Source organism: Olea europaea, unplaced genomic scaffold, assembly GCF_002742605.1.
Source record: "Olea europaea var. sylvestris unplaced genomic scaffold, O_europaea_v1 scaffold629, whole genome shotgun sequence".
Taxonomy (NCBI): domain Eukaryota; kingdom Viridiplantae; phylum Streptophyta; class Magnoliopsida; order Lamiales; family Oleaceae; genus Olea; species Olea europaea.
In genome coordinates, this window is record NW_019264649.1 from 377,278 (window position 1) to 403,559 (window position 26,282).

A 26,282-nucleotide genomic window follows, 5' to 3' on the forward strand; every position below is an offset into this window, starting at 1 on the left:
GTATGGTTAAAAAATAAGGAAAAGTTTTAGATTTTCGTGTAATATTATTTTATTGAAGAATGTGTGGTTGAAATGATGTCAAAATATAGTTTAAGAATGTATTTTGTCAAAAAAATGGGGCTCAAACAAGGGCTAGGTATCTTCAATTGAGATTTTATTGGATTTTAATTAAATTCATTAAAATTTAGGTGTCCCCAATTGAAATTTTAATGAAATTCTTAAAAATTTAGATATCCTCAATAATTAGTGGATTTATAAAGATTTCATTGATAGAAGGATTTTAGAAGATTTGGATGGATTTCAAGCTTAAAAATACATATAAGTAAATCTTTTGAAATTTCACCATATTTAATTAGATTTTTTTTTTTTTGAAATTTGTAAGAATCTATTTAAATCCACCAAAGTCATTAGAATTTATAATCATTTAAAATTCATTAAAATCTTAGTTGAGAACACCTCCGTTAATTTTAAATTTTAAATAACTTCATTTTGAAATATAACTAAAGACCTTGTTTAGTAGGGATTAAAATCAGTTTTTTAGTAAATTTTGATAAAAGTCATTGAAATGTAGCTAAAAAGTTGTAGATCCCTTAAAATGTTTGATTAAAAATAGTTATTCACTTTGACTCAAATAAAAATCTAAATTTTAATTTGTATCAAACAAGTTTTTAAATAATTAATTACTTTTTTCTTAATTAAAAGCATTTAGCCCCTGGTTGGTGGGTATTAAAATCGAATTTTGAGTAGGTTTTAATAAAAGTTAACGAAATGTATGGTTCAAAAGTTGTGGGTCCCTTAAAATTAATTTTTGGTTAAAATTAGTTATTAACTTTGATTTGTATTAAAATCTGAATTTATGTATAAAATAGGGGCTCAGTATAAAAGTAACTTTTATTTTACTATAAACACAACATGTTTGCTAGTGAGAATGAAAAGAAAAAAGAATAACATACTTGGCTGAGTTTAAAAAAAACATAAAAGTATCTAAGATTTACAAAACACGTCATCTTATCAACGTTTTAAAATCGGACTGACCCCAATCCGTTCAACCGCAAGAATCGAGAATCGAGTCCAAAACCAAAACCGATCCAGTTAGGCTTATAAAACCTCTAATTAAAAATCCATCCCAAAACTAGTTAAACCGCAAAAATCACTAGTTCGATTCTGATTCAACCTTTTGATGCTTGACTCTCTTTTTCAAGTAATAAGTCGGGTCGATTCTTAAAACATTGCATATTACTGATTTGATATCTTTATTATTCATTTTATTTTGATTTTCAAATTCGCTATAGACTTGTATGAAAATAGGATTTACTTTATTGAACTCCTCGACAAAATCATACCAAATGGGGGTTGAAACATAGCTTCTTTTGATTATTCGTAAGCGCCAATTAGCTAAAAAATTACATTAATAATTTCTACTCTTGCCCTAGCTCGTCCAAAAGCTAGATTCATATCTATATTAGTAAAAAATATATTTTAAAACTATAAATAAATAATTTTTATTAATCATTTTTTTCTAATTCACTGTAGACTTGTATGAAAATAGGATTTACTTTATTGAACTCCTCGACGAAATCATACCAAATGGGGGCAGAAACGTAGCTTCTTTTGATTATTCGTAAGCACCAGCTAGTTAAAAAATCACATTAATATTCTCTACTCTTGTCCTAGCTCGTTCAAAAGCTAGATTCAAATCTATATTAGTAAAAAAAATATTTTAAAACAATAACTAAATAATTTTTTTTTATTAGTTTTATAAATAAATTATGTTATTTATTTGAACAATAAAATGAGAATTACTTTAGATCAAGTAAATGATTTTAGGACATGTTTAAAAATAAAAAATGACTACAAAATAATTATACATGTGAATATCACACTTATTTTTTGCATAGTTAACAAGCTTTTGTTGATTATTATATTCAATTCTCTATTTTTTTAGAGTGAATTATTCGATTCTATTCTCAGTTGATTTGTGCAATATTTTCGTGTTATTGGGCAAACATTTGAATTTTGACAAATTTATGATATAGAGTGAAAGAGGCAAAAAGAGGACTAGCTTTTGATGGTTTAAGTTTCACTGTGACATTTTGATATTGAAATTGAATATAAATTGAGTCTTTTTTTTTTTTTTTTTTTTTAAAGGGGGGAAGGGGGGGTTCCCAAGTATGCAAAATTATGGTTAAATTCCTGGAAATTAAATTCCCACACATAGCTCTGCTCCCTTAATCTTGAATGAAAATTTGGAAGTCTGGGGACACTTAATTTTGTGGAAATTTTGATGAGAAAATCGGACGGGAGCAAGACAAACAACCTTGGGCTCCCATTAAATTTTCATTATTTGAGAGAGATAGAGAGAGAGAGAGAGAGAGAGTTATTATTATTATTTTTTCTCTTTGTTAGTTTAATCCAATAAAAAATTTGTTCCCTTACACTACCCCTTATTATATTCATATTTTTATCAACTTGTGAATGGTTTGTGAGCTTGGAATAAAAATAAGATAATTTGTCAATTGTTGTATTAAAAATCATAAATCCAGTAGATGGTAAAAATATGCTTTTAAAATTTGTGTGGGTCTTGTAATTGAATTTCTTTGGGTCCTAACGCACTTTAAATTGTTGAAACTTATCAAGTGATGTGGTCGTTTCACACATTAAAGTAGGTTTAATTTTTCTTGAAAGAGAGATCATCAAGTAAATTTGAGAAATTTGACTGTCAGCATATGTGAAATTTGTCAAAGTGTAATAGTTAATGTTAAAAAAATGTTTGAATCGGTAGATTATGAGGATAGCCAATCTAATTGGGAAGTCTCGGCTCACTCATTACTATCGCTAACATCCTTACGCAAAAATAGAACTGTAAAATTATAAAGTAAATAACTTTTTTATTTTACGAGAATTATTAAGAAAATAAGTTATTAATTTTAACAATAAATTAGCACATGTTTAAAAGAAAAACAAATATAAGGTTACGGATTTGAAAATATATTTTTTAAATTGAAAATTTAATCCACAACAAAATCATAGAAACACTACGTGTAAATGATCAAGATGTCCATTAACATGCTCCTTTTATGGTGAATTTCAATGTGTATATTGTGAGTATGTCTAGACATAAGATACCTTAGCTAAAAAGTTGATAAAAATTTAAGTTTGAAAAGTCAACAATTAACTTTAATCACACATTTCTTAGGATCTTCAATTTTTATCAACTTTTCTATCACACATTTATCGACTTTATTAAAATTTACTAAAAATATAATTTTTAGCTAAATCAAATGGGGGCTAATTCGTATGTAGTAACATGCAATCCAATGCGAACACTAGAAGTCAATCTATGAATTTTCGAAGCTATTATACCTTTGATTTTACCCCAATACAAGGAATCCACATAAAATCTTAAACTCAACCAAACAGGAGCTAATTTGTATCCAATAGCATGCAATCCAACGCAAACATTAGAAGTCACTATATGAAATTTAAGAACTATATACCTTTAATTTTACCCAATACCAGAAGTAAAGCATTCGTCCACGGCTAGCAACAATTAAGCCCTTGTTTGAGCCACATTTTGGGGGGAAATCTATTTTGGAATAGTTTATTTTTAGAGAATGTGTGATTAAAAAATAAAAAATAAAAGTTTTCGATTTACGTGTAAAATTATTTTATTGAATAATGTGTGTTTGAAAATAAATTTTGAAAAAAAAATGAGTTTTTGATAAAATGGGGCTCAAACAAGGACTATGTGCTTCACCATTGCATTGTGTCTACTTGCTTTTATATTGATCTATCCAACGAAGTAAGGCATTAGCTCAAGAAGACTTTTCTTAGCCCCCGTTTGTTTTTCATTTTTGGAAGAATGAGAATGAAAACTATAGGCGTTATGGGTTCCACACAAGAGATAGAAATTCAAATTCGATGGCTTGATGTGATGGATAACGATCGTATTTTTCATTTTAATGATGAAAAAATGGAAACCAAACAGGGGCTTTAGACAGTTTGAAATCTGAGATATAGCTCGCATAATATTATGCGCCATTCAGATAAAAGAGAGAGGGGAGGGGGATTTTCTAGTCCCAAGAAGCCCACGTCATAAGATTTCAAGAACTCTTGACCTCCTTGAGCTAGTAGCTGAGCCAATATTAAGCTAAACTACTAAAGTTCATTTTCATCCAAAGCTTTAAAAATGACATTTGCATTTGGTGAAGGACTAATCGAACAATTCCAGTGTAATTAGTATCAATGATGACATCAAGCAATTCCAGTGTAATCAGCCTATTAAAACCTTTGAAGCTTGGTGGAGGACTAATCAAACAAGAAGAAAGTTTCAAATGTTTCAATAGTGAACACATAAACAGTGAAGAAGGCAATTTGCACCTTCATTTTCAAAATGAATTCTTTAACACCTTTCTTCCATAAGATATATATCAAGTGTTCAATTTCAGAACCACCTCTGAGTTTTGGAATGTAGAGAATGAAGTCAGCAAAACTGAATTCAAGGCTGAAGATCAGAACCAAAATTACAGCAACAGATTTGGTGAAATTATAGCAGCAAATCAGGAGCCTAATCACAGCGGCAAATTTGATGAAATACCAGCAGATCAGGAGCTTAATCACAGCAGTAGATTTGATGCAATCTCAACAAATCAGGAACGTAACAGATGAGGAAGATTCGATCCTGCCATTATGTTAAAATTGTATAACTGTAAAGATTGGTTGTAAAATTTCTTTATAAATATACTGCTGTACATATACAATTGAATTCAATAAAAACAGAGGAATTAATTCCTTTACATGGTATCAGTATAGCCATCAACAGACCAACGTCTAAATGTCTTCCTCCAATTCTTAAACCCAATCTCCCTCTGTTATCTCCATGCCTAATATTTCTACTATCAAACTAACCCAGGATAATTACCTTCTTTGGAAGGCCCAGATGGTATCATATTTCAAAGGTTAGGACCTCTTTGGTTACCTCGACGGAACCACACCAAAACCACCGAACTCAGTTTCTGCATCCCACCCTGAAACCAATGTTGTTTCTGAAACACTCAATCCGGCTTACTCTCAATGGGTCAAGTATGACAACCTCATTCTTAGCACTCTCATATCTTCTCTTACCGAATGAGTGCTTGCTTAGGTTGTTAATTATACCTCTTCCCATGATGTCTGGTCTGCCTTAAATGAAACCTTTTCCTCAAAATCTCGTGCACGCATTGTTCAAATTCCCACACAACTGGCCACTGCTACTAAAGGTAGTAAATCTGCCACTGAATACTTTCACTTCACCTTGAGGCTGGGGGACGAACTAGCAATTGCAGGCCAGCTAATGACACGAGATGATATTATCGCATATATTCTTGCAGGTCTTGGCCATGTATGACAGTTTTGTGGCCTACATTTTCGCTCGCACTAATAGTGTGACACTTGAAGAAATTTATTTTCTTTTAATAACCACAAAAGCTCGTCTTTCTCGACACCAACTCACTCCAGCAATTCAACAAATTCTGCCAACTTTGCTCAATGCCAATCACAACCATTTGCAAGAAATGGCCATGGTGGCCCTCGAGGAAGAGGACGAATCCATCGTGGTGGCTTTAACTCTTTCAATCGAAACAATGATCATTCATCTATTATCTGTCAGCTCTGTGGTAAGTCTGGACACTCAGCTCGTAAATGTTATCATAAATTTGACCTTTTTTATCAGGATGCTCCAAAAGACACACCCAAGCAAGCTATGGTTGCCGTGAATAATGGCAATCCTAAAAATTGGGAGACTGAGTGGCATGTGGATACGGTGCAACCCATCACCTTACAAATGATGCTTCCAATCTAGACCAATAGAACAATGCATATAATGGTTTAAATACCGTTCAAGTGGGAAATGGTAAAGGTTTGCACATCTCTAAAACTGGCTCTTCTAAATTCAAAACCCCCTCATCCACCTTTGTTCTTAACCAAGTCCTTTTAGTTCTTGAGATTCAAAAGAATTTGATATATGTTCAGCAATTTTGTAATGACAATAACGTTTATTTTGAATTTCATGCTCACTTCTTTCTTGTGAAGTATTACTTGGGGAAGGTCCTTCACCAAGGATATCTCAATGATGGCCTCTACAGTTTCACAAACAAAACAAGTCTACCTCAAGCACACTCCAGTATTCGAGTTTCATTTCATAATTGGCATCGTAGGCTTGGTCATGCTCTAATCCCATAGTCCACAAAGTTCTCTCCACTTTCAACGTTCCAGTAGAGAAAAATAAATTGCACATTGTGTGCCCTGATTGTCAAATGGCTAAAAGCCATAATTTGCCCTTTAAATTATCTATGTTTGTTTCTTCAAAACCCTTGGATTTAATTTTTACTAATGTATGGGGACCTGCTTCTATTGCTTCCACTATTGGTGCAAAATATTATGTGAGTTTTCTGGATGATTATTCCAAATTTATTTGGTTATTTTCTCTTAAACTCAAATTTGATGTGGAACAAGTTTTTCTTAATTTCCAACAATATGTGGAGAAACATTTTGAAAGAAAATAAAAGCCATCCAATCCGATTGGGGTGACGAATATAGGCGGTTAAACACATATTTTAAAAACACAGGCATCAACCATCATCTAGCTTGTCCACATACACATCAACAAAACGGGTCTATTGAAAGAAAACATCGACACATTGTCGAAGTTGGTTTGAGCATGTTGGCACATTCAAATCTCCCAATGATCTATTTCGAAGATGCCTTTCAAACTGCAACTTATGTGATTAACAGACTTCCAACGAATGTTTTAGACCAAAAATCACCATTTGAGATGATATACAACCGTGTTCCTGATTACAAATTTATGCGTGTGTTCGGGTGTGCATGTTGGCCTAACTTGAGGCCTTACAATCAACATAAACTCAATTTTCATTCAAAAACATGCATTTTCATTGGCTATAGTCTTTGCCATCAAGTGTACAAGTGTCTTGATCTCTCTACTGGTAAGATCTATGTCTCAAGATATGTCATTTTCGATGAAAACCTTTTCCCCTACACTTTCAAAAATAAACTTCAAAATCCCAGTCATCATGTTTCGAACACTATCCTTCTTCCCTTGCAAATTAATTCTTCCCCATCCATAAGTTTCAGAGATTTGCCTCCCAATCCGATTCCCACAAGAATTGAATCTGCCCCATTATATTCTACTTCTGCAGGAATAGATTTTGGAACCTCTTCGCACCCAGCAACCAATGCACTTTGACTTTTCTGATGCATTACAAGAAGATGAACAGCCGCTCCTACAAATACTCATCCCATGCTCACCAGATCAAAGAATAATATCCATAAGCCTCAGCAACTAATTGATGGCTGCACTCGGTATCCTTTATCGAGAGCTTTGATAGCAGAAACAATAACTCTGGCAAAGGAGCCAACTTCATATACTGAGGCCTCCAAATCATCTCATTGGCGAGATGCTATGAATAAAGAATTTACTGCATTGCTACAAAATGGCACTTGGTCTTTGGCATCACCTTCAACTAACACCAATGTTGTGGGCTGTCGTTGGGTGTTTAAAATTAAAAAGAAGGCAGATGGAACCATTGAACGTTATAAAGCACGACTAGTCACTAAAGGATTTCACCAACAAGAAGGTGTCGATTTTTATGAAACTTTCAGTCCAGTCATCAAACACACAACTCTTCGGCTAGTGCTTTCTCTTTCCATTTCTTATAACTGGCCTATAAAGCAATTGGATGTACAAAATGCATTTTTGCATGGTGAGTTACAGGAGAACGTGTTCATGTCACAACCCCAAGGCTATATTCATCCACAATAACCAAATCATGTGTGTAAATCACACAAGTCGCTCTATGGATTGCGGCAAGCCCCAAGAGCATGGTTCTCAAAGCTCTCTGACAAACTCAAATCTTTGGGCTTTCAAGAAAGTAAAGCTGATACTTCTCTTTTTATTTTTCGAAAATTAGCTATTATTACTTACATACTCGTATATGTGGATGATATTTTGATAACGGGGTCAAATTTAGATGCAATCACTTACGTGATTAAATGCTTGAAAAATACTTTTGCTGTCAAAGACTTGGATGCACTAAATTTCTTTCTTGGTGTCGAGGCACTTCGGTGTTCAGATGGAATTTACCTCACTCAACGCAAGTATATTGTTGATTTACTCAAAAGGAGCAACATGGACAAAGCAAAACCTTGCACGAGTCCAATGGCCCCTAATTGTCATCTGACTTCCACCGATAGACATCCTTTTGAAGATATAAGTCTCTACCGAAGCATCGTAGGAAGCATACAATATCTATCATTCACAAGGCCTGACTTAGCCTTCACAGTACATAAAGTCAACAAATTTATGCATCGACCTCTTAATACACATTGGATGGCAGTCAAGCGCACATTGTGCTATCTTAAACACTCGGTATCCACTGGTCTCTACATCACCAAAGCTCCTGATATGAGGTTGCAAGCTTACTTAAATTCTGATTGGGCTGCTGATAGAGATGATCGACGCTCGGTTGGTGCTTTCTGTGTCTATATTGGCCCCAATTTAATATCTTGGAGCTGTAAGCAGCAGCCCACAGTTGCAAGAAGCAGTATCGAGGCTGAATACAAGACACTAGCAAACACAGCATTCGAGCTCACTTGGATAAAATCTCTTCTCTTTGAACTTGGTCTTTCTCAAACACAGCCACCAGTTCTTTGGTGTGATAATATTGGAGCCACTTACCTCACCTCAAATTCGGACTTTCATGCAAGAACGAAGCACATAGAAATTTATTTTCACTTCGTACGAGATCAAGTTTTCAATAACCAATTGACGGTTCAATTTATTTCAAGCCGAGATCAGTTGGCAGATGTGCTTACAAAGTCGTTACCTCCATTAAAGTTCAAGTATGTACTAGACAATCTCCATGTCCGTGAACTACCCTCCAGATTGAGGGGGCATGTAGAGAATGAAGTCAGCAAAACTGAATTCAAGGCTGAAGATCAGAACTGAAATTACAGCAACATATTTGGTGAAATTATAGTAGCAAATCAGGAGCCTAATCACGGCAGCAAATTTGATGAAACACCAGCAGATCAGGAGCTTAATCACAGCAGTAGATTTGATGCAATCTCAACAAATCAGGAACGTAACAAATGAGGAAGATTCGATCCTGCCATTATGTTAAAATTGTATAGCTGCAAAGATTGATTTTAAAATTTCTTTATATATATACTGCTAAACATATACAATTGAATTCAATAAAAATGGAGGAATTAATTCCTTTACATGGAATAATGAGGCTCGACTTTCATAAGATACTGAGATGACCTTTCAGCATTTAATATCTTGTAACTAAAAGTTTTATTGTCTGTCAAAGAATAACAGTGATGTTTATCATCACTTGGTTTTTTGCAAAGTGGCACTATTATATTATTTGTTGCAGTAATGGCTGTAGATTTGTTAGGGTGAGAAGGGAGGAAAATCATGAATTGAAGGCAAAATTAATTTTTTCCCCTACTGTTTTCTCTTTCTTTGTAATACTATAACGCAAGGAGTGACATTGCAGATAGATATCTACAAAAGATGGCTGCACAAGAAGGCTCGCCTATTAATTTTTCTATGAGCTCGTACGCATTAAGATGCCGATACCTGCTATTTTCATCAATTTCCTACAAAGATTACGGAAGCTCCTTTGAATTTTCTGTGTTAGAATCTATGTGTTGGTAATAATTCATTTGTTTTCTTTTATTCCAATTTGAAGGCGTGATTATCTGAATAGATTGTGTCCGGGCAACTCTAATGAGAACTTCAGATCTAAAGTTCCTACAAGAATGTATCTCGCTACTGGTGATGAATACTGTTTGTACACTAATGAGGCACATTTTCAATCAAAAGATGTCTTTTGAATTGTTTCAGATGCACTAGAAAATTCGATTTGTTGTTCTTCATCTTGTTTCTAGAAATTTCCGTGCTACATTTTTGAATGTTTCGTTGATTGGTATATTTACAAGCATTCCAAAGTAAACCTGTTTGTGAATGTATGGATGAGAAGACAGTTGGAAAGTTCTCTGGGTACTTGAGTTGACTTTATATTCAGTTTCTCATGAATAGTGTTTTCACATGTCTATCTTTTGCTCTCAACAGATTATTGACATTTAGATTCATAATTTGGCACTGATAATATCACTAGATGGTAGTTTTGTAGCTTGTATGGTAGTATTTCTCATCGTTCATGGACATTTTCATTTAATTGCTTCACATCATTTCTTGAGAACCGAATAGGTTAGATGAGTCATGGTGTTGGTACAGTTGTTTGGTTTTACACGAACGGCTGGATGGTTCAAGACATCGTGTTCACCAACTAGCCTAGTAAATCCGATTGTATTCAACTAAAGAAGGTTCAAGGCCACAAGCTACCTATCTTGATGCTACGACTTGTCGTGTGTACTCCGTTTGTTAGAGTCTGCATTTCATTTTCATTGCATTCGCTTTGTGTTGCGCATATCGAGGAATTTCCATTCATGTGGGGGATTGTTGGATATTGGTTAAATAAATTGAGAATTGAAAATCGATTAAAGTTCGTATCGAATTCGGCCAAATACTCAAAAGCTCGACTCAATCCGTTTAGGCAAAATTGTTTGCCACTTCGCCGCTTCGGGGCGCACAAACGGGGATCGACCTGCCCGGTCAGGTCGCGAGGGTCGAGGGGGCAGCGCCCCTCGTGGGGGGTCGGGGGCAACGCCCCCGAAAGAGAATTTTGATTTCTCTGCATGTATTGAAGGGTATATTTGGCATTTCGAAAACCAATATCGGATGAATGAGAAATTACGAAAAAGACCTCAACCATTAGTGAATAGACACCTTTTCATAAAGGTGCATTGTTTGGAAATGGTGCATGGTTTGGTCTCAACCATTTCGTCCACACCCCTTCATGGTCTATAAATAGGACCCTTTGGGTGTCCTATTCCTCACAGTTTGATATGCAAAAACGTCTCTCATCCTTTCTTCTATCCAAAATCAAAATCATTTCATTTATTTTGATTTTCTTTCATTTCATCTGTGGAGTACATAAGCCTACATTGGGTTCGTTGTACTTGTGTTTTGGAGTGCTACAAACACAAGTGTAGCCGTTGTATCTTGGGAGTCGATTGGCGAAATCCGTAGGCACCGTTGCGGGGCAAATTCGACTTAAGGACAAAGAGTCCAACTCTTGCCTCGGCTTTGTCACCATCATTATACTTATTTCGGCGTCACTTTTCACAAAATTCTTCCAACAGAACTTGTATCCTCGTGAATTCAATTTTTCTTTTCATCATTTGCTACTGCCATAACAGTGACTAATATGGATAATTGTTAACGTGCCTTTGCTTTTCCTTAGGAAAACATTGCATGATACTTGCAATTGTCTTTACACCTGTATATGACTTAAAAAATCTTCATTTTGTATGTGATGTCTCAGGTTTTTGGAGACTTTGCCATTGAAAAACGGTGCAAAACTTGGCGTCTTGAGGTCTGTTCCTACTCACTTTGATCTCAAAGCTGTATTCTATCCTTCTGGTCTACATGTATAACATGGATTAAACAGCAATTTCAGATTGCGCGATTGATGTATGAAGTTGATGGAACAGGGTTCTCCAAATCATGGATTTGACGCTCTAAAAGCACCTAGCTCTAGATGAGTCTGTTGAAGAAGTTTTGGAAGTCCTGCAGGAATATGCTCGATTAGTCCAAGGACTGTGGGTTCCAAAGAGTTCGCTGGGACATGGAACAGATTCAGGAATTGAAGTTTTAGCCAGGGACTATGTTCTTCTATTGTTTAGAAAGAATCCACTAGGTTAACGACTGACAAAGACCTCAACGTCCTCAACTTCCTAAAGCAATGAAAGATGTCCTAAATGTATTGGCGTTGAGAGACCCACCCTCCTTCAGTGATTGGCAACTCAGAGATCTTCTTGATCGAAGATTCATAAAACTCGATCCTATTGTTGCAAAGAAATAAGAAGAAGAATGGGAATCCTTGGAAAAGAAGATAAATGATCTTCTGTTTGGAGGAAGAAACGGACCTGGTACAAAGACTTCTTCAAAGTCTAATGTCATGAACAATCCGGTCACGTCAATGAGTTCCAGTAAATTAGCTCTCAAAACTCCAAATGAGGCATCCTTGAGGACGCCAATGCCAAAAGAGACTCGAGAAGCTTTAATGAAGGCCCTTCAGAAACTTTTAAAAGGCATCAAGGTTTGCAGGTGAGATCACTTTATTACATCAAGCCTTTAGTTTCAAATAGTAGTTATATGTGGTCATATTTTTTATTGAAGATAGTTATCGTCACTGCATTAAAAGTATTCTAAATCACTAGGTCACAGTTATATTGCATTTTATTTGATTAGTATTTGACAATTTTCTTTGCATGCAATAAGTGTTGCTGTGACCTTGACATTCATGGCCTGGCTCATTAAAAAAATTGAGACACAGTATAGTAAGTAGAAGAGATGAGGAAGACGAGTGGTCTTGTGAATTAGTTCTCTGCTTGCACTTAGGACACTAGTATGATTACATTTTTGCATTAACTGGGCTGGAGCAATTGACACTGTTTAACAAAATGCCAATGGACCATATTTAAACATTTTTTGCTATTATTACTTTTGTATTACTTATATTCTCAATGCAAACGCAAAGAAACTAGTTTGAATTTTCTTATTTAATCAAAATTTAATTAAGCTAATGTGCCCTTTAATCTAGGAAACATAACTTCACGCTTAGAGTGTTATGGTTATCCCGTGGCAGTTTAGTTTGATTGTCAATAGATAAAATTTTACTTGGCGCTGTGTATGCCAGTTTTCAACAAATTTGCCAGCGTTTGAGGGACTTGGCAGATTCTGAGTCCGCCCGTTCGAGGGGATTTGCCAAAGAGACAGTTGCTGCAGCAAACAGCATTTGTGCTTTTGCTGATGAGCTTCAGGCAATCATTAGTCGATTTGCATTTAATATTCATGGTGTCTATGTTCCAAAATTACTCCAGATCATCCACAATATGATCCATTCAGGTTACACCTGCCTTCATTTATTTTGGTTCTAGAACATTGATATTTTTCTTTTATTAAGTTCTCTTTATAAGAAAGGATCACCATTTTATATTGTTCATTATTGATTTGTGGTTCTTTCTCTTCCAGGAAGGTTGTCATTGATCTTCTTATTGCTGAAGGACCAAAAGCAAAACTCAAAGAGGTTCCCATAGTCGAGGCTGCTAAGATGGAACTTAAAAGGGATATACCTCAGATTGGATATCAGAAGGTCAGAGTCAAGCTTACAGATTAATTATGACGAAATTGTAATTAGGTGTTGAGATCAAACACGCTCTCTCCTTGACACCATTCAGGCGAACTTACTAATTCCTGAAATTTTTTTAATTAGGTTTTGATTAATTTTTGAGGCCTTACGAAAGCACAAACAAGATTGAGAAACTGAGGAGATTGTCACAGGAGATATAGGAGATTTCCACTCTCATTGTGTGGGGGTGTGTGGTTGAGAGGGAGGTAGCCCTATTTGCCTTGCCCTTAATCTGGCATCTATCTTACCTGCCTATCATGACAGCTTCCAATGTTTTTCCTTCCTATGAAAGATTCTTAAGCGTTTCACAACCTTTGTCACTCACTTCTTTTAAATGAGCAGTAAGGACTTAATCTAGCATTATTCTCATGAGAGGAAGCTAAGCAATGGAATTATAAAGCAGAGAAATGTGTAGTGAATATACTTTTGAGAGCTGGTGATATGTGATGTGAGGAAAGATATATTATGCTTGCTCCTAGAAGTTTCCCCATGCATATGCTCTTAAAATTCCCTCAATAATTTAGAATACTCTTAGTGACCACCGAGCTAATTTTCTGATTCTCGTGTGAATGTCTCAAGTCAGACCTCCTTGTGGGAAAAATATATATACACATGGTTTCCTGAGCACACAGTCTTATAGTTTCTTATAAGCTTCCTATGCCGAACCTTAGTTACTGGGAAAAGAACGGGGATATATTTTTCTGGTCATGTCCTCTTCACTGTCACTCTTGGTATGTTCCAGCACTTCAAGATAAATATTAATTGACCTTTTGAGCCTCTTGTCCTCTTCCCTATTATCGTCGATGGAAGCCTCAATGACTTATTTGTGATAAATTGCTTGCTAATTTAGGTTATGTATTCCCTTATGTGCTGCAGGTTTTACAGGAACTATGTCTATCACAAGGTTTTGAATGGGTCCTTAAAAGTGGCGATGGAAATCCACAAAAGTAAAGTTCATGCAACCAAATTCTACGTTAGTCTACGAGGTAAGAATTAGCATATTTACTATGTATTACGATAAGTAATAAAGTAGACACATCTCACCACAAGACTTAATGGAAAATTTCTAAATTGCATGAAATTCTTGAGCTTTGTGTTCAAGAAAGAAAATCTCTGCTTATTCTGTTTACATGGATCATTGTGATCTGTTGTTGTTTGTCTGAATTTACCCTTAAGTGCCTTGGTAATCGAGTTGATGTGATGTCTGAGTTTTGCAGTTTGAAAAGAGGATTTACATCGTTCCTTGAAGTTATATCAGTGCATAGCATCAGTTTAAATCATCCTTGAATATTGCCTAATTGATTCTCATCACATATTGGAATTTGAAAAGTTAATAGGTCTGTTTAATGTAAATGCAGAAGTACATATACACAGAACAAGGAATGTGTGTTTATATATACGTATTTGTGTTTAAACTACTATTAAGATGGCTGAGGTACAAAAGTCATTTGTTGAAAATGGTAAGGAACCTGTTTCTTTGGAAGCAGCAAGGGATGTATTCTTGATATCTCGAGTGGCTCTTTGAACATTCAACCTTCAGTGCAGCTATGATGATTTAAAATATACAAAGGATACCAAATACACTGGGGATGAGTGTTCCATGTAATTAAACACATTAATATATACCATCAGAAATAATATTTTGTTAAATATATATGATTTCATGCTGCTACAATATTGTATCCATCTGTTATCATTAATTCTTTTTCCCTTTAAAATGTTCGGCCTTATTGTCACTTGTCAATACCGTGGTTCATCCAAACAATTCATATTTGATATTGACGAAAATGAAAAATTATAATGACTTGCAAATGTATTAATTCTCTTAAATGAATTAAAGAACCTTAGTGCTACAACCTTACTCGTGGTCGTGGTTGTCGTATTCAATTTAATTTTGTGCACCCAACCCTTGTACCTAAGTCGAAGTGATGCAGTAGACACCTCGTGCTATCAGAATTTTCTTACGAGTGCCTTTGGAAATTAAACCTTATATGTGGTATCGTGTTTGCAGGTGCTACACCATTATTATACTTCTCTGCCAACTTTATTTATTCACTATCTGGAATTCTATTTGGCCGGATTAGGTCACCAGAGTATGATTTGCTATCTAGCATGATCTTGTATGGAGTGATGATCTCAGACCATAGGAAGGCAGGCAAGATAAAGAAAAAGACAATAGATCTCGAAATTTAACTTCCTTTACATATATGGTTATTCATTGTACAGCTAAATTAGTCTCTAAGCCAAGGATCGATGAGTCTTTTCCTTGTGTTGGCTATTGGTTGACTGGGCATTGTAAGAATCTTTTTAGAGGGTAATTTTTCATGTCCATTGCTTCTAACGGCTCTTCTCTCAACATTGATATAGGGTATAATATTGAAATGTTGTGAACTCTTTAAGTCCCTCAAAGAAACCCAAATGTCGAGTTGTTTAATGGCTTGTTTGGTTGGACTTTGAAAAAGTCAAAGCTGTTTATAAGATTATCGATGTTTTTGGATAATTTTTAGAAAATGATTTGACTGGTTTGATGAGCCTTTTAAAATTGATAACTTTTTACAAGTAAAAGTCTTGTCAAACAGGTGTTAAAGTATAAGTCCTGTTAATTGAGTTGAGTGAGGATTAGTTTGTTATACTAAAATGTGCTTTTTATAATAAAAAGTGGACTAAAGTAGATCATGATAAATTGATCTATAAACAGCCCATCTAACTTTAAAAAAATCGAGTCATTTTTACATTGACATTCAGTGCATGTTTGGGAAAGTTAAACGGTTGATTTTGTTAAAAGAAGTGGAAGGTCTTTTGAAATGAGTGGTGGAAAAGAGAGTAATACTGGTGAATTTTGTGTAATGTAAGATTACTATTAAGGGTGGTTATATTATCATCACAATAAATGTTTGGTACCCTATAATTTTCTTATTTATTTTAAAAAATCACTAGTAAAATGACATAAGTACCCTATCTTTTATTCACTAATATATTTATTCATACAATCACTATCATCCGCACACAAAAAAATACCTAAAGTCCTATTTAAAGATACAAATGCCAAGATCAAAAGATCCAAGATTGAAGAAAAGAGCAAGAAATTTTAGGATATGGTATAGGCATTTTAGAATATTTAATCTATTATTTTAAAAGTTCGCTATATTTTTCTGAAGAAACTCGTCATTATTGTGGAACATGCCATTATACAACCTGCAAGAGGCATTGGATTTGGAGGCTAAATGTTATAACCCATTCACTTATAGTCAAAGTCAGGAAAATTATTTAGTCAAAGTCCAAAATTCAATTGGTTAAAGTCAATTTCAAATAGGGATTTAAATGAAATAAATTATTTTATTAGGGTTTAATTTATTATGAAAAATAGTTAAAGGTTTAAAATGGATAAAACTTAATTTTAGGGATCTACTTATATATTATTGGAAGTAAAGGACTAGATGTTATATTAAATTGAAGAATAAGGACTTCCTATGCAAAAATGGGTTGTGGAGTGCATGTGGCAAGTAATTAACCCATTACCATTTTCATATGATATATACATACGGAGAGATGAGGCTGGAGATGGGCAGAAGCAAGAAAAACCAAGAAAGAGAAGGAAAAGGAGAAAAAGAAAGGGAGAGAGAGAGAGAGAGAGAAAAGGAGAAGAAAAGGAAGTGGGTCTTCAAGCTTGGATTCTCCATTTCTTCATTGATTTAGAGAGGTGGGTGTAAGTAGGATGAGTTATCTTTTTGAGTTTATGGAAATTTTCTAAAATTTAAGGTTTAGCAAAATTAATGATTGTTGATATATGTTTGAGGCATTAAAAACAACAATAATATTAGTGTTGAAAGGAAGGAAATGTGAAATGGGTTTGTAAATTAGAGTTCCAATCTTTGAATTATTGTGTTTACACTTGATTTATGATGAATTAGAGTGGTGAAAAAATATTTAGGTTAGATTTTGGTATTTATAATAAATTTTCGAGCAAAATTCATGTGCAGTTGCTATTCATGAAATTCTGCCCAGAAAAGTGCCATTTCTGTCAATGGTTTTGATGCCAGATTTTAATATGCAGAAATTGGTGCCAGGTTTCAATTTTTTGGGATTTTAGTGCTGTTTTTGACAAAACTCTTTTTTTTTTTCAGATTTTTAAAGGCTTCAATGAAGTTATATGATAAGTATTGAGGTTTATGTATTGGAATAAATTATGTATAGGGCTTGTAAATGTATAAGTTAATGATTTTAAGGAAGTGTGGTAATTTAATAGATTTGATAATGCATGGTGTTTAGTCGATGAATTAATAAAGAGAATAAAAGTTGGGGATTAGAGATGTAAGAGTAAATATAGAAGTTGAGGAGTTAAGTGGTGGAATTGTATTGATTTAATTGTCAAGTTTCAATTTGAGTAATTATTATACCGTTATTTCAGGTAGTGACGTGAAAACTTGAAAAGACTTGTCAATTTAGCTAGATTTCTATCCATAAATCTGTGAATGGAAAAAAGATAAATATTTTTAAAGTATTTATAAATTAAGTATATTGTTAAAGTATGTGCAATTATGTTCTCGAAGTATATGGTTATTATGAAAATATCTTTTATTACGATACATGTGATATTTTAAAGATTGTATATGGTACATTGTGAATTGGAATATCAGATATGATTTTGAAATCGACCAAAAAAGTACCCGTGATTATATATTTCTTCTAGTTCACTGAGGAGCCTTGGCCATGTTCTATACTACACTGAAGGGTTTTGGACCGGGGATGAAAGAGTCTCGACCGTATACATAGGGTTGCACAAAAAAAATATGAAACCGCAAATCGAACCGAAACCGTTGAGTTGAAACCATTGGTTCGGGTCCACATGGACCCATGGTTTCTTTTTCGTCAAACCGAACCAAACCGTTTCAAAATAGTTTGATTTAGGTTTTGATTTTCAAAAATCGCACAAACTGAACGGAACCGTTTTTAAATTTTTTAATTAAAACATTAATTTTATTAACTTAAAAATTTTACAGTTTTTTCTATTTCTTTTTAAATATCAATTTAGTAATACAAATTATAACCAACTTATTGAAATAATCATAAAAAGTAAATTATGTTCATTATTATTGACCTATGATTTAACAGGTTCACAACAAATGTCTTACCCGATATCTAAACTAAACTAAAATTATTTCAAAATCATATGAAATGAAGAAAAAACACATATTTTCACAATCCAAATCATGATTCAACAAAATTACGTAAGTAAATCACGCCCAAAACTTTAGAAGCCCTAACATAAACTCTCATTTTTCTAACATTTGATGCTTTTCTGCCACTGTTGAACGATTACTAATTGCATTTGTCTGTTTCTGTTAGTCTACTAATCTCTTCCTGAGTCGTCTCTTTCTCTCTTCTCGTCTTAGATTCTTATTCAATCCATTTTTCCATTGTTCTTTCTTTTATTTTATTTTTTTGAACTTATTATATATTTATGAGTTCTGGTTTGGATAGAAAAATGATTATTCGTGTGCCTAGTTGATTAATGAACTTGTTTGTGATTTGGAAAAAACAAAAGACGGAATGTATTGATTATATGAAAATGTTAAAGATCCCTAACTAGTGTTACTACCTTCTACTTTCATAAAATAGTTAGAGGATAAAATTCCTCAATTTTCAATAAGTCAAAAATCAATCAATCCTTGTACATCTAAAGATATCACGTTCAATTCTTATTTTACATCTCACTAGCAGGACGAAAGGAATTTTAACCAAACTATAATAACAAAATGTAACTCTACCTTTACCAATAGTTATATGACAATGCGAATGTCAAATAAGAAAAGATAAATAAAAATGAAGAAAGATGTATTTGTTCTATTAACATCTTTTAGAAAACAACTTTGAAAATAATTTATTCATGGGTTTCATAGTAATTATAAATGTAATTTAGCATTTAACATAATTAGTTATTGTTTAAACTTATATTTAACTTACGTTAAATACATTACTATAATGTCGAAAAGTAAACCGCAGATTAAAACCGAACCAAACCGCAAATTATGGTTTGGTTTGGTTTGGTTTGATTTGAAAAAATTTCAAACTGCATAAAATGGTTTGAGTTGAAAATATAGCACAAACCACTCAAATCGAACCGCGATCACCCCTACATGTACATATAGTTCACTGACGGGCCTTGACCGTGCTCTAGAATTGATTATGAGAGGTCTTTGAGATCATCTTTCGTTCATGGAGGGAGTCAAACGCTCGTGGTAAAAGTTCTTAGACCGAGGGGCGGATTACATATTTCAGCCAGAGGGTACATTTTTAGTGAATTTTTCAGTATGCTTGATGTGCTGAGATTATAGCGTGGTTATCAGCTGATATTTATATCATGATTTTGAGATGATATTTTACAATGTTATGTGAATGTTTCACTTTTAGTTATAATTACATAATGTTATCTTGTGAATTATTAAATGATATGAACTCGATTTTTGATAGAAATGTAAAATTGAATAAGTATAATTATTTTTGAACTTCTTCATTCACTGAACTATCAACTCATATATTTTCCCACAATTTTTCCTATATGTAGCAATTGATTCTTTTTAACTGAAGAGCCTAATGATTTTGGAATGAGAGCCACACAGTATGTTGAATATTATAACTCATATTGATGAAACATGAAGTAAATATTTTGGGCCCATCGCATTATGTTTTACATAAGTATTTGATTTTGTTGCATTTTTTTTGAAATAACTCATAGTCAGCCTTGGTGATAGATTTGACATCTAGTCAACATTTATCTTCGGTGCACGTCTCGTCTCGTCTCGGGTTCACTAAGGTGATTCGGGACGTGTCGTGTCAGAGTGGTATCTAAGCATGGTTTTGAAAATTTTTATGATTTATGCATGCTCAGTGGGTATGATCACATGTCGTGGTGACAGAAATCATAAGCTCTCTAACTCAAATGTATGAAACCAAAAATAATAGAAAAATATTTTTTTAACTGATTTAGAAACGACTCGTATGTAAGTATGGTAGTTGTAATGATCTAATGGTTGGAAATGATATTAGCTATTGGGTTGAAACTATGTGTGTATGTAACCTATTAAGATTTGAACATATTGTGATGATTTTGTAGGGCATTTGAAGTTACAGATATTACAACCACTTAATTATCAATTTATTTGTAGAGCTACATGATTATTTTTATGAGTACATAGGAAATTTTTTAGCTATAGCTTGCACGATAAATACAAGGAAATGATATGATGTGTAATCAGTGACAATCAGTGGGGAATTTTAATTATTCTTGAAGCCAAATGGTTATTAGTGTTATCAAATTTTGTGGTGATTTAAGGCCACTTTAATGGGATGATAATAGAAATCATGATGATGTATATTTATGCTATATGATAAGGAATTGTGGAAGACAAAATGATAATTTGTTGATTGATAGATAACAATGTGTTATTGTATACTTTAAGCATCAAGGAAATTAACGGTAATTTCAATTATTTATGAGTAGTTTGATTACAAGGAATGTGAGAATAATAGAGATGAACTTCACAATGTTTACCTATTAGGGGGTGATTTGTTTATTTAAAAATAGAATTAATTGGATATGTGCATTTAGGTATGTTTATGTGAAAAAAAAATTGAAATTGAGAATGGTAGAATTGAAGTTTGTTGAGATTGGGAAATTAACATGCGATATATTGATATGTGAAATGTTCAAGTGATAAATATGAAGGTTATCATCTTGTGATATTAAGGGAAATTTATATAATTAAATGTTTTAGGTCATACAATATGACGATAAATGCTAAGGTTACAAGATCATAACATGATATGGTGAATAGCATGAAAATGAATGTAATGGTTGTCCTATAGCAAAGTAATGTGATGATTTATTTGGGTTATTTAAGTTAACAAATTTTGTTAAGGCCATTTGTTGATTATTGTGTTACATTTCATACAATTTGGAAGCGTTGAGTTAAATTTTGAAGTTAAGATGAATTTATTGAAATGTTAGTATGTAAATTTTGGGCTATTTTTAATTGTATTTTGGATCATGAACAAAGTATTCAATTTTTGTCAAAATAAATTTGTTAAGGAATATAAGTAGGACATGTTAGCTATGTCTAAAGTTTAAGATGATCATCAAATATAGATTTTACTCATTGTGAACTAGTATCTTTTGGTTACATTATCTTAATTAAAGGTCTTTATGTGATATACAAAAAAGATTATGCATTGACGATAGATCAACGATCTATTTATGAAATAAGAGTATAGATTTTTATGGATCAAATGTTATTATTGTCTCTTTATAAAAAGAAAGAACAAAATTTGTATGTGTATAGAAATGTCAAAAGTTTTGCTATCAGGAAATATTGAAAAAATATTTGCTCTTATATCTAAAGATGATAAGCGATTGATTCACGATAATGATTTATGTTATGGTTTAGAAATTGTTTTCTAAGTGGAATGATAAAATATGGATTATGTTGTAGATTGATAAAGAGATATGATTAAATCATGATATATGGTTGATTATATTGGGATTGACATTTAGGAATTGTGGCGTTATCACATGGTGGGAAGATCAATACTTACGGACCACATGAGTTTAAGGAATATTTATATTTAAAAAGGAGCCGAACTTAAAGCTATGTATTTATTATCGTTAGGTGATAAAATGAAAAGTTAAAAATATCACATATTTATATTAGGATGATATTTAAGGTATCGGTTCAACATGTATTTCATATGTTCGGTGGTTAGTAAATGGACGTCAGATTTAACTAATGCTATAAGATCATCAGTGGAGTTGGTTGAAAATCTTACATATGAAGAAAAATCAATTCGGATCTTGGATAGGAAATGAATAGATTTTGTGCAGAAAGTCTATTCCGCTAGTTAAAGTTTGTTTGGAAAAAAAATAATAATAAAAAATAGAGGCTTCATGGGGCAAGTATTCAAATATATGCTCTATATCTTTGTGCTCGAATCCTAATTGATTGAATTTCGAGGACGAAATTCTTTGAAGGGGGTAAGATTGTTATAACTCACTCACTCATAGTCAAAGTCAAGAAAATTATTTAGTCAAAGTCCAAAATTCAATTGGTCAAAGTCAATGTCAAATAGGGATTTAAATGAAATAAATTATTTTATTGGGATTTAATTTATTATGAAAAATAGTTAAAGGTTTAAAATGGATAAAACTTAATTTTAGGGATCTACTTATATATTATTAGAAGTAAAGGACTAGATGTTATATTAAATTGAAGAATAAGGACTTTCCATGCAAAAATGGGTTGTGGAGTACATGTGGCAAGTAATTAACCCATTACTATTTTCATATGATATATACATACAGAGAGGTAAGGCTGGAGATGGGCAGAAGCAAGAAAAACCGAGAAAGAGAGAAGGAAAAGAGAGAAGGAAAAGGGGGGAGAGAGAGAGAGAGAGAGCGAAGAAGAAGAAGAAGAAGAAGAAGAAGAAGAAGTGGGTCTTCAAGTTTGGATTCTCCTTTTCTCCATTGATTTAGAGAGGTGGGTGTAAGTAGGATGAGTTATCTTTTTGAGTTTATGAAAATTTTCTAAAATTTAAGGTTTAGCAAAATTGATGTTTGTTGATATATGTTTGAGACATTAAAAACAACAATAATATTAGTGTTTAAAGGAAGGAAATATGAAATGGGTTTGTAAATTAGAGTTCCAATCTTTGAATTATTGTGTTTACACTTGATTTATGATGAATTAGAGTGGAAAAAAAAAAAATTAGGTTAGATTTTGGTATTTATAATAAATTTTCGAGCAAAATTCATGTGCAGGTACTACTCATGAAATTCTGACCAAAAAAGTGCCATTTCTGTCAATGGTTTTGATGCCAGATTTTAATATGCAGAAATTGGTGCCAGGTTTCAATATTTTGGGATTTTAGTGCTGTTTTTGACAAAACTCTTATTTTTCAGATTTTTAAAGGCTTCAATGAAGTTATATGACAAGTATTGAGGTTTATGTATTGGAATAAATTATGTATAGGGCTTGTATATGTATAAGTTAATGATTTTAAGGAAGTGTGGGTAATTTAATAGATTTGATAATGCATGGTGTTTAGTCGATGAATTAATAAAGAGAATAAAAGTTGGGGATTGGAGATGTAAGAGTAAATATAGAAGTTGAGGAGTTAAGTGGTGGAATTGTATTGATTTAATTGTTAAGTTTCAATTTGAGTAATTATTATTCCGTTATTCAGGTAGTGACGTGAAAACTTGAAAAGACTCGTCAATTTAGTCAGATTTCTATCCATAAATATGTGAAAGGAAAAAATATAAATATTTTTAAAGTATTTATAAATTAAGTATATTGTTAAAGTATGTGCAATTATGTGCTCGAATTATATGTTTATTATGAAAATATCTTTTATTATGATATATGTGAGATTTTAAAGATTGTATACGGTACATTGTGAATTGGAATATGAGACATGATTTTGAGATCGACCAGAAAAGTACCCGTGATTATATATTTCTTCTAGTTCACTAAAAGGTCTTGGCCGTGTTCTATACTACACTGAGGGGTCTTGAACCGAGGATGAAGGGGTCTCGACCGTGTACATATAGTTCACTGAAGGGTCTTGGCCGTGTTCTAGAATTGATTATGAGATGTCTTTGAAACCAGCTTTCGTTCATGGAGGGGGCCAAAGGTCCGTGGCGAAAGTTCTTAACCCGAGAGGCGGATTACATATTTCAATTAGAGGGTACATTTTTGGTGGATTTTTCAGTATATTTGATGTGATGAGATTATAGCGTGGTTATCAGCTGATATTTATATCATGATTTTGAGATGATATTTTACGACCTTATGTGAATATTTCACTTTTGGTTATAATTACATGATGTTATCTTGTGAAATATTAAATGATATGAACTCGATTTTCGATAGAAATGTAAAATTGAAAAAGTATAATTATTTTCGAACTTCTCCACTCACTGAACTATCAACTCATATATTTTTCCACGATTTTTTCTACAGGTAGCAATTGATTCTTTTTAGCTGGAAGAGCCTAATGATTTCGGAATGAGAGCCATACGGCATGTTGAATATTATAACTCATATTGATGAAACATGAAGTAAATATTTTGAGTCCATCGCATTATATTTTACATAAGTATTTTATTTTGTTGCATTTTTTTGAAGTAACTCATGTTAGCCTTGGTGATAGATTTGACATCTAGTCAGCATCTATCATTGGCGCACGTCTCATCTCGGGTCCACTAGGGTGATTCGGGACGGGACGGGTCGTGTCACTAAAGGACAGCATTTAGAAATGGATCATTGCATGGATCGTGATATCCCATTTGCTGAAGATTGGATAAAAGTTAGAGATATTTGTAAACTTGTTCAAAATGTATATGATGTTGCTGAAGTTCTTTTCGAGACAAAACATGATAGTGCAGGCATCTATGTTCACAAATTTCAAGAATTACAAGCAAGTTTTATAGAAGAATCCAGAAATTCAGATAAATTTGTTAGAATCATAGCTCGGAAGACACTAAAGAAGTTTGAGAAGTACTGGAAGAACATGTTCCTTGTACTAACCGTTGTTACGGTTTTGAAGCCTCAATATAAAATTAAGTATATTGAATTTTCTTCCTTGAAGTATGATACTAGTTCTAGTATATCAGAAGTGACAACCATTTCAAAGTCCATTCACTCGCCTTATGATGATTATGTTACTAGCAAAACCAGATAAGAATATACATCAAAGAAAGATGCATACACCTAAATGTTGGTTTTAATTGTTGAGATGAGTATAACCAGTTTATCCAATCTAATAGTCAATCTCGATCCCTAGGCAAGAGCTTGAATGCTACTTGGAAGAACTTGTCGTGCCTTGGAGCAAAAATTTCAGAGTGCCATCACGGTGGCAATCTGTGAGCCCCAAATATCCTACCATGTCCAAAATGGCTCGTGGATCTCTGCACATAAAATGTTGATATTTCATGTCCAAAAGAACAAAAGATCCAAAGATTATTGAGCCAATGGATGAAGGAAATGTTGATATTCCATGTCCAAAAGAACAAAAGATTCAAAAATTATTGAGCCAATGGATGGACGAAGAATGGTTGGGGAAAAATGAGGAGTAATTTTGGGACGGAGAATACAATACTATTATTATTATTATTATTATTATTATTATTATTATTATTATTATTATTATTATTATTATTATTATTATTATTATTATCATCATCATCATCATCATCATTATTATTTTCATTTTTAGTTCTTTTTGGGGTTAAGACTATAATTGTAAATTTGTTATGGCATTTTTATTGGAAACATGTTATTATTGTGGTGGTGTTATAATGTGTGTAGCAAGTAAAATTTGTGGTGGCAATATAATTACCCTAATGTTAATTGTTACTTTTGATCCCATCTTTTTAATCTTTTTCAAACAAGCATTTGCCTAATTTTTTTAATTAATTAGACAAATAGTCAAGTTGAATATGGTCTTTACTATTAAAAAAATGTAAATAAACAATAATTATTTTTCATAAGACTAAATTCTCCAACTCATAAAAGGAATGGCAATACGACAGGTGATTTTCCTTGTCTTTTGTCGCGTTGGATATTCTTGGGTAGAGGATAGGAAATTAGGAATAGGGAATTTGCTACTCTATTTACTCAATTTTCTAATATCAAATTTCAAATATGATTTAAGTTTAAAAACATAAATATACATATAAAACTAAGAGTCTGAACAAGTATGAAGTGAGTAAAATGTTCTCAGTCCCTATATCGATTTTCTATTCGATGGGACGTAACAAGACATTTGCTGTCTTTGCCCATAAAGAGCTTTTTATATTCTAAAAAAAAAAAGTCATTTCCTCACTGTCATTTAAAAGTAAATAAGATTATTCATAGTTGCTTACTATTAGTAATTGCTCTACGTGAAAGTTTGTTATTTGAGACA

General features: G+C 32.9%; 1 protein-coding gene and 1 long non-coding RNA gene across 3 annotated transcripts in view; both read left to right on the plus strand.

Moving 5' to 3' along the window:
- Positions 1-15,663, plus strand: part of LOC111389862 (DNA-directed RNA polymerase III subunit RPC5-like) — a 41,528-nt gene extending 25,865 nt beyond the window's left edge. Inside the window, exons 11-14 of one of the 2 annotated variants that reach the window (XM_023014839.1) lie at positions 12,831-13,039; positions 13,166-13,286; positions 14,199-14,308; positions 15,334-15,663. In XM_023014839.1, the coding sequence (XP_022870607.1) occupies positions 12,831-13,039; positions 13,166-13,230 (274 nt within the window). In that variant the 3' untranslated portion in view covers positions 13,231-13,286; positions 14,199-14,308; positions 15,334-15,663. The remainder of the gene's footprint in view (positions 1-12,830; positions 13,040-13,165; positions 13,287-14,198; positions 14,309-15,333) is intronic. The other variant, XM_023014840.1, reaches the window with a different exon arrangement.
- A 7,050-nt stretch (positions 15,664-22,713) lies between these two features.
- LOC111389879 lies at positions 22,714-23,561 on the plus strand. The gene is made up of 2 exons (XR_002701822.1): positions 22,714-22,852; positions 23,134-23,561. It is a non-coding gene; the product is annotated as an uncharacterized LOC111389879 (long non-coding RNA).
- Positions 23,562-26,282: the final 2,721 nt, after the last annotated feature.